The sequence below is a fragment of the Ahaetulla prasina genome, chromosome 1 (genome assembly GCF_028640845.1).
Source record: "Ahaetulla prasina isolate Xishuangbanna chromosome 1, ASM2864084v1, whole genome shotgun sequence".
NCBI lineage: Eukaryota > Metazoa > Chordata > Lepidosauria > Squamata > Colubridae > Ahaetulla > Ahaetulla prasina.
Window position 1 is genome coordinate 53,499,867 of NC_080539.1, and position 16,141 is coordinate 53,516,007.

At 34.8% G+C, this 16,141-nt stretch overlaps 1 protein-coding gene across 1 annotated transcript in view; it reads right to left on the minus strand.

Moving 5' to 3' along the window:
• Nucleotides 1–16,141, minus strand: part of MTA3 (metastasis associated 1 family member 3) — a 137,008-nt gene that overhangs the window by 81,781 nt on the left and 39,086 nt on the right. The window contains exons 5-6 of the mRNA XM_058165244.1: nt 7,030–7,093; nt 3,989–4,106 (exon numbers count right to left, since the gene is read on the minus strand). Of these exons, the coding sequence (XP_058021227.1) occupies nt 3,989–4,106; nt 7,030–7,093 (182 nt within the window). The remainder of the gene's footprint in view (nt 1–3,988; nt 4,107–7,029; nt 7,094–16,141) is intronic.

Sequence of the window (16,141 nt, forward strand, 5' to 3'; positions counted from 1 at the left end):
TGCTTCTTAGTCACCGATTCAACATAAAAGTAATTTATAGCTTTTCCTGAATGCAGTGTCATTTGTCCTTGCAACAAAAAGTAATTAGACTATATTTGTGCAGTTCAGTAATCCATATCTTTGTTTCTGTGGCTAGTTTGTGGCTAGACAGCTTGTCTCTGATCTTTACTTCCACTAATTTTTCTTGAAGAAAAAAACCCACAAAACATCAGTGGTCTGCATCTCCAAATTGTACAAATGAAGACACAACATGCAAAGTTCCAGTTTGTAAATCTTTATTTATACAGGCTGCATTGTTGAATAATTTATTTTAAAAATTCTACTTTCACTTCAAAATAAATCCTTTATAACACCTATTATCATTTTCTGGGCATCTCAACATTTTCTGGAGATTCTATAAATATGGATAGAGAAGCAGATAGCCAAGGTGTCTTTTTTTTGTTTGAAAAAAACTACCAGTAAATTAAACAGTCACAAACTGTCTACTATTGGAAATAAAATAAACCCATAATTAGCCTTGCAGGATAATTTTATCTTATCTTTTAGATTTGTGGTTTTCAGTCACTGTGCCAAGATTATTTGAGTACTCTGAAAGGTCTGCAGGTATACTGCAACAAGGAGCAGGAAGTGCTCCTCACTTCCTGCTCCTTCCAGGAACCTCACTTCCGTGACATCAACAGGGGTGGACTGCCTCTATTTCTCCTTCCGAACCCAAGAAACCTGTGATGCCAAAGGATTTCCAATTTCGTGACCTAGAAATCTCACATTTGAGGTGTGTGCTATGAGATGGAAAAAGATTGGAAAAATCACTGTTCTAGAGAGTTAGGTAAATATTTTCCATATTTTCATTTTAGGAAACCAGCAATAACATTTTCCTAATTAAAACTGTAGTTAATATTTTAGAACAAGTTTTAATGTATAAATTTGATAAATTCAATTATCAATTATTAATTATTTTTTGGGATTTTGTATACAATTGAAATATAAAGTATTTATTTATTGACATTATTTATTGATATTGTCCAGTTTGTAATATAGTTACTAATACACAATTAAATGTATCATGAGAAACCTAATATTACTTTCATTTATTTATACTTTATCATTGTATTTTATTGCTTTGATATTTTTTAAAAGTCATCTTTCTTCCATGAAGCTTAGGATACTGGATATACTCGTCCTTCTATTTTATCCTATGAAGCCATTTAGCCTGAAAAAATAACTAGCCTGGTATACTTCATTGATTGCTACAGGCAATATGAATTTGAGTCTCCTCAATACACCTCTAATACTCTAATTACAACTGATCCTATTAGCAATATATTTAATTTTTCAGAAAAATCATAGAGCACGTTTGTCCCTGAAGCATATTCACAGACTGTAGATGAAATTAGTTTTATGAACAACATCAAGAATAAAAATGTTCTGGCAATCAAGCCCCTTGTAATGGTCAGATCATTGAACAGGGGGTTGGAATAGAGGCCTCCAAGGATCCTTTCGACTTTGTTAACTCTGTTAATTTGTTTCATCCAGGACCCACTGAAGCTGCCACAAAAACCACTTTTTCTACCACCTTCCCTGAAAAGAGAAATTCGATGAAAATTGTCTAGGCAGTTGGGATCAAGAGCCGGGGGCAGATTGGAGCTTCCTTGAAAGGTCCCAGGAATGTCCATTCCTGCAATGAAGAATTTATCACTGCCTGAACCTACTTAGTTTTCACTGTTCTGGAGGCTTTCACCAGCCAGGTGGGACAGGGTTTAATTGACAGGGGGTTGTGCTGAGGGCCCTGTCTACTTGATCAAATCCAAAAAGATTAAACTGTTCCCAGATAACTGGATAAGGCCTTTCCCCAGGCCTTTCTAATGGATCTGCATCACACATGGACTATAACTGGAAATGGATTCAAATGACTTTGTCAAGTGTTCCACAAATTCCTCTGCACGGCCCTCAAGACAATCAGCTGAGCCCCCCATCACAGCAAGGGCAGGTGATTCTGAACAGGGCTGCCAGGCAACATACTGCAGATGCAATAAGGGCAGAGAAATAATAATGTTTCATTGCTCTTATCATCACGAGGTAACACATGTCCAGTCAGATTCATCCCTCATTTTCCTCAAGAGGCTTTTTAGGCATCTTTTTGCCCTTTTCAGAACCCGCAGCTCCTATGTGAGCCATAGGGAGTGTCATGAGCAATGGGTCAACAGAGGCCACACAGATGTGATCCTATCCAAAGCTTCAGCTGCCCTTTGGTTCTAGGACATAACCAGAGCTTCAACAGGATATCTGCCAGTTCCCTCTGAAACCCATTTGGGCCAATCAGTTTCTGGGGGCAGACCACTTGAATGGCTCTGACCCCCTTGTGGTGATGATGGGGCACATTTAAAGGATACCAGGGCATGAGCTAACCACCATTAGTATTAAATCATGGACTGCCTGTGAGCACTGGATACTGGAAATGCTGTTTTGCAATAGTTCACTTCCTTCTTTGTCAAGAAGTCCCAATCTCTGGCAATGAGGGAAGAGAGGTTGGACAAAGTCCATCTATATGTAGTGTATCAGACAATTCAATTCTTCCCCTATTGTTTAATATCTATTTGAAGTTGCAGGGAGAGGTCACCCTTTGGTTCAGAATCAGATATCATCCAATTATACTTCACGGTCCTGGGTTGGGGGATGCTACAAAGGTGTTTTCTCAGTGCTCAGAAAGCCTCCAGAGCAAGATGGAGTTACTCTTGTTTCATCATAGTTTTCAGTCTGACCCTGAGTTGTCTCTTGAGAGGGAGGCTCCTGAGAGATATCCAAATCTTGAATGTCCTCTTATTGCTTGAATAGCAGATGAAGCCTGTGACCTGGAGGGCAACTGCCCAGCTTTGGCTGGTGCACTAGTTCTAGGGCACAAGGATCTTGCTATAATCACTACCTGCCTAGACTAATGCAATGGGCTCTCACGAAGCTCCATTTGTGGACAACGTGAAAACAATGCACTGCTGATGTTATCTAGTTGGGTAATAAAACATCTAAAAGCAAGCAACCAAACTCAGAGAGCACCAAGGAGTCCAAAGTTCCAATCTCTGCTACATATATTCTCTTCTACTGGCACTTGGAAACAGAATGTGTTGGGCTGCTTATTAGCAGTGGTATCTATAAGAAACATAGAATATTTTTGTTATATGCTCTACATGGGCTAAGTATAGGTTTATAGATGTAATTCAAAGTGCTAGCTTTGACTTATAAAGCCCTACATGGTTTGATAGAACCAATCTGGTACAAGGCATCATGGTAGAAACTGGGAACCTTTGAGTTCTATTCCTGCCATAGCTACAAAGCCTGCTGAGTAACTGAGTAGGGTTCGTTGGTTGTGAGCAACAGGTTTGTTGGTTGTGAGCTCTGTGCCTTGTTTTTTTTTCAGCTTCTGAAACTCTGTTTCAGAAAAATCTTTTTTTTTCTGCCTCTGAAAGCCTCCGAAACAGAGCTTCAGAAAAAAATCCTTTGAAACTTTGTTTTTTTCTGAAGCTCTGTTTCAGAGGCTTTTTCCCCCCTGAAGCTTCATTTCTGAGGCTTTTTTCAGCCTCTGAAACCTCCGTGTGAGAGGCTGGGTAGTACTACATTCGTAGTATAAGACACACCCAGATTTTCACCCTCTTTTTTGGGGGCAAAAGGTGCATCTTATACTCCGAAAAATACGGTAAGTCATCAAGCAACCTATAACATACTTTTTGGAATTTATTTTTCTTGTTTTATTATACAAAAGAATAAATCAAAAAGAAAAAAGAAAAAAGAAAACCAAACAACCCAACATACAAGGAAAAACAGGCATATTATGGTATTTTTTAAAATTTCTATTTAGAAACTGGATGTTTAAACTGTTTAAAAAACATCTTTGAGATCTGCAAGGTACATATTCAGATTACTTACAAACTGGATATGCAAAACTGCATCAATTACAATAAAATCTGGCACTGGAAAATGATACATATAGCATGCTTACCTTCTGAGAGAATATCTGGTACATCAGCTTGATACCTGGGTCCAACTCTGATTTCACCTTTGTCTGCCAGAAGTGTTTTCAATGAGGGGTCATACACCAGAGAATAAAAGAAAGTATCCTAAGATGAGAAAAATGAATAAAATAAATAAAACCAAGCAGGGAAAATTCTATACCCTTCCTTCTAAATGTTTAGTCTAAATGGCTGAAAGATAAACACAGTGGTTGAGGCTGCTAGGCACTTAATCTCAGCAAACCTGGAGATTCACGGTGATTGCTACCTCCTCCACTAAAAAGTTTTTTAAAAGATAATACTTACATGATTATTGGATATTAAATTTGAGTTATAGAAGTCTCTTTGATGAAACTGAGCAAATGTTGCAAATCAGGGTAAATCAGGAATAGGCAATTTGATGGCATCGGTGAGCCGCGGTGGCGCAGTGGTTAGAATGCAGTACTGCAAGCTACTTCTGCTGACTGCTGGCTTACTGCAATTTGGCATTTCAAATCTCACTAGGCTCAAGGATGACTCAACCTTCCATCCTTTCTAGGTCGGTAAAATGGGGGCCCAGATTGTTGAGGGCAATATGCTGACTCTGTAAATATGCTTAGAGAGGGCTGCAAAGTACTGTAAAGCAGTATATAAGTCTAAGTGCTATTGTTATTACTATCTAGAGTTTTCAACTACCAGGTTGATTTCCCCGATAGAGAATTCACAGAAAAGTTTCCTGTTGTGTTTTATGTTTTATTAACCACATATATCTTTTAAAAGGATAATCAAAGATAAAAATCCCAAACATATATTATTCTCATTAAGGGATACACCTTTTTAGCAGCACAGGTAGTCATCGACTTATAACCAAAATTGGAACTGGAATCTCAGTTGTTGAGTGAAGCAGTTCAGAGACAGACATACATGTGACTGTTACACTCAATAATCACAATCCTGGCACTCACAGTTGCAGTCATTAAGCAATCTCCTGAGTTGTTAAATGGATATGGTGAAAGAGCTACCTGCCAGGAGAATTTCAGCTGTATGTGGAGGTGAAATCCTCCTGGCTGCAGCCTTTTTGCTGCCAGATGTTCCTGCAGTCCACTGAAGGGTTTCTCCTTCTCTCCACGCACAGAGGGAAAACCCTTCAGCAGGATTTCAGCTCCATTCTTGCAGGCCATTGAGCTATTTTAGTTCCCCTTAATCCTCTCTGTTTGCAATCCTTCCTGTTGGCTTTCCCACAGACTTTCTGGGTAAGCAGGTAGAGAAAATTACAAATAGGTATCACATGATTGCAGGGCCCTTGGCAAAAAGTTGTAAATGTGAGCCAGTTCCAAGCATCCAAAACCCAATCATGTGACTGGTGTGTGTGTGTGTTTACAGAATCTTACAACCATGTTTTATGTTATAAGTCAACAACCACTTGTATTTAAATTATTAGGCTTTATCTGTCCAATTAATTTCCATTAGCCTATTTTAAGTACTCAGACTGTGTGAAGCATTTAAAAGAGTGCTTTGCAAAATGTGTTTGCATGAAGAGTTTTAAGCACCTGAATGAGCTTACAAAGGGCAAAGCTGCTTGAATGCTTCAAAAAGTAGTGCTTCATTTGCACTAACATGCCTTGTGAAGTATATCTTTTGATGTTTACAGCTGTTCTAAAAATAACTGAGGTTTAACATAATGTGAATGAGCTATCTTGATCCAATCCAAAAGTAATAAGTTTCAGCAGAGCTTAGAATCACTTTCCCTTTTCTTTAAAATTTTAAATATTGAAAAATAAATAAATAAGTGATTTAGAACAGGGTTTGCCAACCTTTCAGACCTCAGGGACCACTAAATTCATAATTTTAAATCCCACGGACCACTAGTATGAATTTTTTAAAAGATAAATAGTATTTAGTGCAATAGAAAAAATGCAAATATTTTTTTTGCGGACCACTAAAATTTTCTAATGGACCACCAGTGGTCCGCAGACCACCAGTTGGTGACCGCGTTAGAAAACAAGCTTTAGGCAAAAATATTTCAGCAGTATTTTTACTACTGCAATAATACATGATATATCTTATCCAGAAAGATATTCACTGAATTCAGAGGAAATCACTCTCACAAAAGTGACTATAGAATTATAGTGCTTTAGTCTATAAATCAAAAAGCAGAGGACTCAATTCATTAGTTCTGTTTTTTTGTACTAAGACAGTGTAGAAATTGTGGAATGGTATAAGGTAGGCATATTCTCTCATATACCGAAGGGCACTTACATTGTTTTTGAGAATTATATACAAGATATTTAGTATTTATCAGTTTATGCATACTTATGGACAACAACAAAAAGTTCCAATGAATCATATTCCTATCTCCTCCAAAAATCTGTAATAATAAAAGTATTATCTGTTATGAAACATTATCTGTTTCAAATTTTACTATGAGAATTACTAAAGAGCTAATTTAGTACAAAGTTTAGAGAGCTAGATATTAACTTATGAGTAGATGCTGATAGGTGTATACCATAAAAGCTTATTATCCCTAAACTCTACTAGGCTGAATTTAAATGCTTTGATAAATAGGTTTGGTAAACAATCTTTATGGTGTAATACTGAGATTACTAATTGTCATGCTCATAAGGATTAAGAACACATTTTCATCTTAAATCTTCTTTAGAATGTTGAAAAGGTAAAATTCCTGTCCTTAGTATCCAATGATCCCTCTTTGTCCATCCAGTAACAGCTCTCTCATATTTAAATATAACCCTAGTGTTGATAAGTGGCAAGAGAAACAAAACCAAAGTATTAGTTTAAAAGAATCACCTTTTGTATTCTGAACTGCAAGTTACTAGTGGAAAATGAAATGAATGGCTTCAATAAAGCATCAATAATTCAGGAGACTGAATTACTATGGCACAAAACAATAAAACAAATAATAAGCCATTTCACCTTTATAACAGCAATATACTATTAAGCAAAATTACAATTTGGTTTTACAGCAATCTGTTAAAAATGAAATACTCAATAACATGTGAATAAAAGGATATTGATAGGTGAACCAATTATATACCTCTTTGGCGAGATACGACAATACAGACTCTGTCTCATTCAGAAGCGCAACACTGCATTTTCCCCTACGGAAGCAGAAAAAAAGAAAGTATTTATGCCTAGAAATATATTCTTGCAAAGTAAAGGGCAACAAATCTGTCAACCAAGTTCATAGTTTGAAAAATTCAGTTACTGTATGTCTTAGTCATTTCTACAAACATATAGACTTCAGGAGAGCTCTGCAGAACAGGTCCAAAGGCCATTTTACTCTAGTTTCTATTCCCACAGTGGCTATGTGGATGCTGATAGGAAACTAACAAGGTCTTAATGCAAAAAGAGTTTTCCTCCTTGCATTTTTAAATTCGAGCTAACTTGATTTTCCTCTGTGGAAATAATATTCAGCCATTGTGACCATTAAATTTTAATGATATTAAATGTATTACTTTACAACTGCCTTAAATATAAGATATCAACAAATGAAAAGAAAGAAGGAAGAAAATAAGACATTCAGTTCTGGGACAAGTTCATGATTCTCATACCAGGACTAGCAATCTGAGTGAATCCACAACCATCCCTGTAATGAGAGTGAATAGCTTGAGGGATGAGGGAGTAACTACTGAGCTGAAAAGACAGCTTGTATCTCTGTCCTAACCTACAATGACCACACATCTTTTAGGACAGTTCTTTACTTCAGAAATTCTTGAAAAGAATTTCATTCTTGTGAAAAATATGGAATTTGTCTTGTTTAAATAAATTTGATTTTAGGTATTTCGATTAGAGTATGCATTTTTTTAAATAAAAGTATTCGTTGGTTTTACTTTGAATTTTCCTTTGTAAGCAAAATTATAAACAATCTTTTTTTATCCTTATGAACCTCTTTCAGATTTGCCTCTTTTTCGGTTTGTCCTTTATTGTTTCCAAGAAAATATTATACGTTAACCTTGTAAATACAGACATACCTATGAAGTAGTGCTGCCTCCCTTTATACAATTGAATATCATTTCCCCTTCTTGGGTTTGAATTTGACGTACTATTCAAAACCTAGACAAACAGACCTCAGAAAAGGAAGCTCCCTATTCCTTGCCTAGCCAGATTTCAACTGACAAACACAAAACCTTTTCTTTTATCCCAAATTATATCTTGCCCAAGGTGGAAAACTGCAGGAGGTTGCACAAGCAGTCATCAGTGTGACTTGAAGGTATATGCACGTATGTACACACACATATACAGAATTGAATTTAACACAGAAATTATTAAATGCTTCTCATTAAATGCTGTCAAACATTTTTACAGGGATACTTTATTAAACCTTGGAATCATATTGTTCTACCTGTCTATTATATTGATAACGAACCACTTCAAAGGCTGACAGTGCCCACATTTTGTCAAGCAATCATCAGTATCTATTTTACAAGCATCAATCCAAGAAGCCATACTAATATTTTTTTTGCAACAATCTAGATGTGCTAGATACAAAGCTCATATGGAAATAGATTCCAAATTTTAGGAATATAGTTTTAAATATTAATTGACAACATTAACATATCCATAATAACAATACTGACTATTCAGTGATTCAGTTGATGTGGAACAGCATGAAAATCACATGTATAAACATACCTTCAACTTTACCTCTAACTCAAAAATATAAAAAGACAGAGATTACAAACCCCTTTTAAGCAGCTATCAAGATGTTAATGAACCACTACAAAAAAAATAATGGATTATTTTCATTTTAAAATAAAAAAGGTCTATATGACTTTTTAAAAAATGCAATACCATAGATTTGTTAGAACTGAATATTTCAATTATTTATTACAAATTTCAAATTATCAATATTTTATCTCTGTAGAATCTTCATCTGTTGATGTAACTAAATCACTGGCTTTATTTTTAAAAAAGTTTATATAATATACTCAAAACTGTAGAAATTTCTGTGACTACAAATAAATCAAGTCCAGATTGGGAATATAACGAATAGTTTAATTAAATTATTGCCATTCAATAATTAGATACACTTTATTCTGTTTGTAATTTTCCGAAAGTCTTAAAGAAGCAATCAGCAAGAAGCAAATCTAAGTTAACTACATTTTTGGGTCAGATTTCAAAAATAATAAAAGTTTATCCTCTAACTTTAAATAAGGAATATTCCAGAGAAATTAATCTCTCATGTAAACAAATCAGAATTAAATTGCTTTTCCAATAACATCTAAATATGTCCTACTGCCTTAAAGACAACACATTTTAATTCCTACTGTAATTAAATCCCTGTACCTCCTACTGTTTCAAAGGATCTAAATAAATCGCTCTAACCATTTATTCATTATTTATTAAATTTATATGCCTCCCCACATCTCCTGGATAAGGCAACTCTGGGCAGCTAATAATGCTTATAATAACACAATGTTCAAATGCTATCACATTCCAAAAGAAAGAGAAATATATTTGCTTCAAATTCTGTAAAATTAAATTCATCTTCATACATAAAACATAGAATAGAATTGGAAGGATCTTGGAGGTCTTCAAGTCCAATCCTCTGCTCAGGCAGGAGACCTTATACTATTTCAGACAAATGGTTGCCCAGTCTCTTTTTGAAAGCCTCCAGTAATGGAACATCCACAACTCCTGAAGGTAAGCTATTCCATTGGTTGATTGCTCTCACCTTTAGGGATTTAGTTCTAGGTTGCTTCTCTCCTTGGTTAACTTCTATCCATTGTTTCTTGTCTTGCCTTTTGGTGCTTTAGAAAATAGTTTGACCCCCTCATCTTTTAGGAGCCCCTCAAATATTGGAACCCTGCAATCATGTCTCGCTCCTTCTTTTCATTAGGCTAGACATACCCAACGTTCTTCCTATGTTTTAGCCTCTAGCCCCCTAATCATTGTTGTTTCTCTTCTCTTTACTATTTCCAGAGTCTCAACATTTTTTGTCATACTGTTTTTTTGTCATACGGAAGCTGCAATTTAGAAAGAAAGAACTTCAGTCTTTTTGATCCATGAAAATTGATTTCAACTATATTGGCTTATAGAAATGGAATTTATATAGGTATCTTTCTTAAAATACATACTGGACATGAAATTAATTTATGTAATATTTAATTTGCCCAAAAAAACACATGGGCATTTTCAACCACATGAGTATCATTTTTCATCTGTGTTATTGTCACAGTCACACCCTATATAGCTGGCAAACAAGGGTTTAAAGCACACAAATTTCAGAAAGGCATATATAATGTTAGCCTGAAGTAAGAAAATAATCTTGAAAACTGTAAGCGTGAATTCCACTCAGACTCATAGTGAGTTAATTCAGATGGAATCTCTTTGAAGTCCTTCCTTCCTGCAGTTTTCACATCTGGACTGCATCATGTCTTCGCACCTAAATAGCATTTCTTCCCTGTTTCCTTTCTCCAGTCTCTCAAAACTTCACAGTTTACCATTTTGACATTTACTAATTAAAATATTTTTCTGATAATTATTCCTAAGAATATATAAGAATCCAGACAATAAACCACACCCAATTTTTTGCCATATTTTCACAAAATCGTTATTGCCAATTGGCAGCACATTAGATTTTTTTCGGTTTATCTAGAAAATGTGCAACATTATTGTATAACACCAACAAAAATTGAGAGCTTTGTTAATTGCTAATAAGACCTAAAATATACTCAATATACAATAACAATTATGTTCCAATCCAGCCATTTTCACTGTCCAGCAAACGCAATATTTTAATCCAAGAAATAAAAATTAAGGGAAATTCATTTATTCTCATAATATGTTCCAAAAATGTAATAGGTAATGTGTTAGAACAGTATCTGGACATCTGTAAAAAGAAAAATGGCAGGATACAGTGTTCAATTAAAGCGATCAGTATACATACAAGTAACCCATTAGTGCAGGACTAATAATCAGCTTAATAAAATGTCATGCAAAAATCATCCATTAATTTGCTAAAATGATAAGTAATGCCACGATGAACTGGAAGATATTTCATTCCAGATTAACATTATTGTATCAACGACAGCCACAACACCACTAGGAGAGCATAACAAATAAAACCCAGCAATCAGGGGCCAAATTGATAAAAATAATATGGAAGGCTGAGATTTGAAGATAATGTTCTGAATAGAATATCTCCTTTTTTAAAAAGGCAGTAAAATTTGTAAAAATGCTCCATTTGGAATTAATTGAAAATTGCTGGTCAGAGTTGTACACATTATTCTGCTTAGTAATATAAGGGTAGCGAAAGGATTCCTTAGTATACTTTTTTTAAATTCAGCCTTCAAGTTTGTCTCTAACAGCATGTTTAAGCATTTTTCTATTAGCTTTCATTTCAACATGTGGACAGCATGATTAACCATTTTCTCCTTTTATACCTGCACCAACAGGTAACTGCCCTTATTAACTGTTATTTTAATAATTTTTGAGTAGGAGAATCAGACACAACATTCAAGATTGTTAAGTCAAATTTTCTTTTGGTTTGTAACCTGTAATTGAACAATTATCAAGTCAAGCAACTATTATAAACATGTTATTATATGCTGCTAACTGTGAAATCATCCAGTGCAGATATTATATTATGTTGTTGCAGTGAAGAGGTCAACAATTTCCATTTTTCCCAGGTTCCCAATAAACTGTTTGATGTTTTGTAACAGGAGGGCTGAGAGCGTAGCCTGAAATGCTCATAATTTCAACCATCAATCTCACAAATCCTCTGAATGTACACACCTTGGCTTCATCTCCTGCCTTGGTATGGCATCTTGGTAGTCATTGTTATCATCATCTATCTTTTAGGAAAATTCCTTTGTAGTACACCTCTAGCATGTGCTTAAACTAGTTTATTGGCAAGTAAAAGAAAAAGATGATAAACCCAAAACAGTTTATAACATCATCTCCTCATCCTGAGCACTGAGACATGTTGCTAGGAAAATCAGCACCCACTGCCTCAAAAGACACTCACACAGACTCATCCTTCATTAAAAAAAAGAAAAGAAAGAGAAAGGGTTCTTTCTTTATGGTTAAATTCCTCTTCAATTTTGAGTAGTCTCATGCAAGACATTCAATAATGCACAAGATAAAAATACAGATCTGCTAAAATTACAGACATATTACAGACATATTTAAAGAACCTCTCGTGGATACTTTACAGAAAGTAATAAAATTCTAGAAACCACACATTTATAAAGTAATGTCAAAACATACAAGGATTGATACAGGGACAATAATCTCTAGAGACAATAATCTCTAGAGACAATAAAGCAGTAACTAATATAGAAAAATTAATATTCTTAGCTGGTATTCTCTTACTCCTATACAGAATAGACAACTCTAGGCATAAATGTTAACCCTATACCAATTTAATTATGTGGTAAAATATTGTTCCTAAAAATTCCAATTTGTATCAGAAGCCAAGGAGAAATAATAAATCCCACCTAGCAACTTTGGCTTTATTTTTTAAAAACAAATCATTTTTTCCTCTAATCAAAAGGGAGGGCTTTGGAAGAACCTGGTGCATTGTTTGCTTAAATCTGTATGCTTCTACTTGACATGGGAAAAAATTGTACCTGAATGTCTGAGCCAGCAATTTGCTTTTTGACATGAGGCTAGCAAGAAGGCAGACTGCAAGAGTGAATGTGAGATAGGGAACTGCCAACCCATTCACTATATACCATATTAAATAATCTATTTTATTTTATTAAATTTTGTGTATCATTTTGTGCATGTTGAAATAGACTTGTGAATTGACTTGTGTTTAAATCATGTATTTGAAACAAATGTCTAATGCTCATGAATCATTTCTAAATCTCCAAAAAGCTTAACCACTTTTTTGTGCTCTCAATACATCTATTTACATCACTTTTCTTTTCTTTTGGATCACATTCCTTCCAAATGCAGTTAGAATTTTGAAGCACTTGTATCAATACAATTATATTGACTTACTCAAGTCATATATCCTGCAAATGAGTGGTCAATCAGAGCCTGAAAAGTGGAATACATTCGCTATTCTCCTTAACCCACTGTACTGATTATGGTAAATATGCATGAGACCTCATCACACCTGTCTGCACACCTCTTTATCCACGGCCAGTGTCTATTCTTAGATTAAGTGTGACAGAGCAACGATCATTTGTGGTTAATGCCAACCAGAATTTAGAAAGAATGAAGATTTCAAGTCATTTAACACTGACTGCAACAGCTGCTCTGTTTGATTGAACACGTATCTCAGCCTAGTTTTATTTCTTGCAATTTTCAATTCATACAATTAAATCTCTCAATATGCTTAAAATCTTGAAAATGTATAGTCTGTTGTGCTTATGTGGACATATAAATATTTAATTTAATGGTTCAAAAGAAAAATTGTAAAACTGAAAGGATATACATTTTCACATCGAAATATGGCAGTAAATTGGGGGGACCTTCTTCCTTTTCAATTAACATACAATCATATTGCATTTTTCTTCTTTTTAATATAAGAACTATACATTTCTTTTCTCTTCATCATAGGGGATCAATCTGTTCTGCCTGGTACTGAAGATAGATCTAATTGTTGGCTTTTTTGTTATATAGACTTATATAAAAGCTACTATTTTTGCTTTTGTTCCATTAGTTCTTGAAGCAATTGGAAATCTGTTTTGCTTGTAACACAGTTAAATCTTATTAAGTCATCTTACATTCTGAACAAAATACAGACCATTGATGTTTTCTATCATGCCTATCAACCTTTTTTCCCCTTTATTGTTTTGCTTAAAACCCAACATGCAGAAGACCACTAGAGAACTCAGAACAGTTCTAGAGAACTCAAAAGTTTACAAACTGAGAAAATACAAAAATTTACAAATTCCAGATCAAAATGCATACATTAAAAGCATGTATAATTTTAACTTTAAGAAATTATTAGACATTGTGATAATTTTATTTGAAATTTATGTTGAAATATATTATTAGGCCAATATAATTAACTGACTGTTATTGGCATGTAAATAGATTTCAACACCTCAAAAATATGTAGCAGCCCAGATTAAAATGATAACAGTTCTCTGTGATCTCAAACTTCAATGATACTGAGTCAACAAGCAAAAATAGAACATTCAGTATTAAGGTTAGTGGAAATGTAAGCATCAAGGTTACATTTAAACCTTAAAATCGACATAAAATATTGATCCTAAGGTGATATGTTTACTTTCCAGCAGAGCAGATGGGACAATGTTAAATTAAACTTTTAAAAAGGCTCTGTCAAGGATAAGTAATTCCAAGATATTTAGCTAGCTGTAGATTTAGATCCAGTATATGGAACTTAAAACTGTTAGTGACTAGGGTTAGCTTATATTGCCAGTCAGCATCCAAGACTTGCTGTTTAAAAAGCTTTGAAGTGATTGATCATAGTGCATGGACAACAAAAATGTGAGGAGAGGCCAAAGATTAGTAGTTTATACAACATTATCTTTGGGATGCATCATATCTCCCTTCTAGCTTATCTCCTGTCTAGACTTCCATGCTGTAATACAAACAAATTTTGGGGGGCTCTGGTGATAACAAGAAATTAAAAGTAGTGCAACAGTTTAGATTACCAGAGAAAAGTTTATCTCATAGAAGAAAGGAAAGGCTACTGAACCAAGCTGGCAAAAATTGGAAACAATCAGACAGAATTCTAGGAAAGGAATTGGAATTGAGGTATGGGAAATAGATGGAGATAGGGAGCTGTGCATTTTGAAAATGGATTTTAATAAAGACAACATGATCTGGAAAACCTAAGTCAAATTGGGGAATATTTGTACTGCTGAAGAGAGTTGATGGTCATAATTTGAAGAAGTGTATTGAAGATTAGAATAGGATGAAGAGTGCTAAAGAAAGACAATAACTATTTAATGCAGAGGGTGCAATGAGATACTAAAACAGTGATGGCGAACCTTTTTGACACCGAGTGCCCAAACTGGAACAAGTGTGCACATATGCGCATCGGCCAGCTGGTCTTTGGGTTTCCAGCACTCTGGTATGTGCAAAGACCAGCTAGCTGGTGCACATATGCTCCAGTGCACACGAAGACCAGCTGGCCAGCGTGCATGCGTGTGCCAGAAATCAGAAGAGCAGCTGGCAACGGCACACGTGCCCACAGAGAGGGCTCTGCGTGCCACTTCTGGCACGTGTGCCATAGGTTCACCATCACGGTACTAGAAGAAAATGAAAGTCAAGTAGGCCAATTACCAGACCATCTGAGACAAATTTTGTCATGAATCTCTAGGAAGGCCTTAATTCCAAAATTAGGACCACAGAAAGGGTTAAAAATATATCAATTAATCTTCTATCATAACTGCCCCTATATATAGGATGAGAGTTGTTTACTAAAATATTGGTTTCAAGAAGATGTTCGGTTAGGTATATTATAAAGACAAATAACATTCCCATTCCTTTTTATCAACTATGACGAGAACACCGAGAATGATAGTGTAATTAACTGTGTTTGACACTGAAAAATCGAAAGTATTTTGCTATTCTCTTGAATTTGCTTCATCACCAGTTTAAAATAACAACAAAAATACAATTCTGAACCCGCCCAAATCTAACATGCACTCTATGCCACTTTTATGCCTATGAAATTTAACATAAAATATTAAATCACATCCACTGGACAGAAGTTAAGATTTAGCAAGAAAGTAAGAATTCCAGAACACAATGTTCCACCTTGTAAAATAAACACCCTTTAATTGCAAAAAACTATTAGAGAAGGACTTGAGAATCTAAAATATTGCCCTCAGGAATTTAGAATGCAGAAATGGTCCTAAATAAGTTCTTTCCAAAATCTGTGATTACTTTAGTCATAAATAATTTAATAGCAGCAGACACAAAACATTTATTTCAAGAAAAAGGATCTTAAATTACCTACAACACTTTTGTGTGCTATTTATTCATTTTCAGACTCCGTCTTCTTATCTGAGACATCAAACACTACCCAGATCTTTAAAGCCTTTTAGCTGTTCAATGAAGTTGCCTTGGATTACAATTACTCAAATTTTGTCTTTTGCTAATCAATCAGAATGTGATTATCAATACAATAGTGAGCAAAGGTCTTCAATATTCTTTTAAGACTAATTACTGTCTTTGAATAAAATCACAGTATCATTTGCCTAAAGTAGAATTAA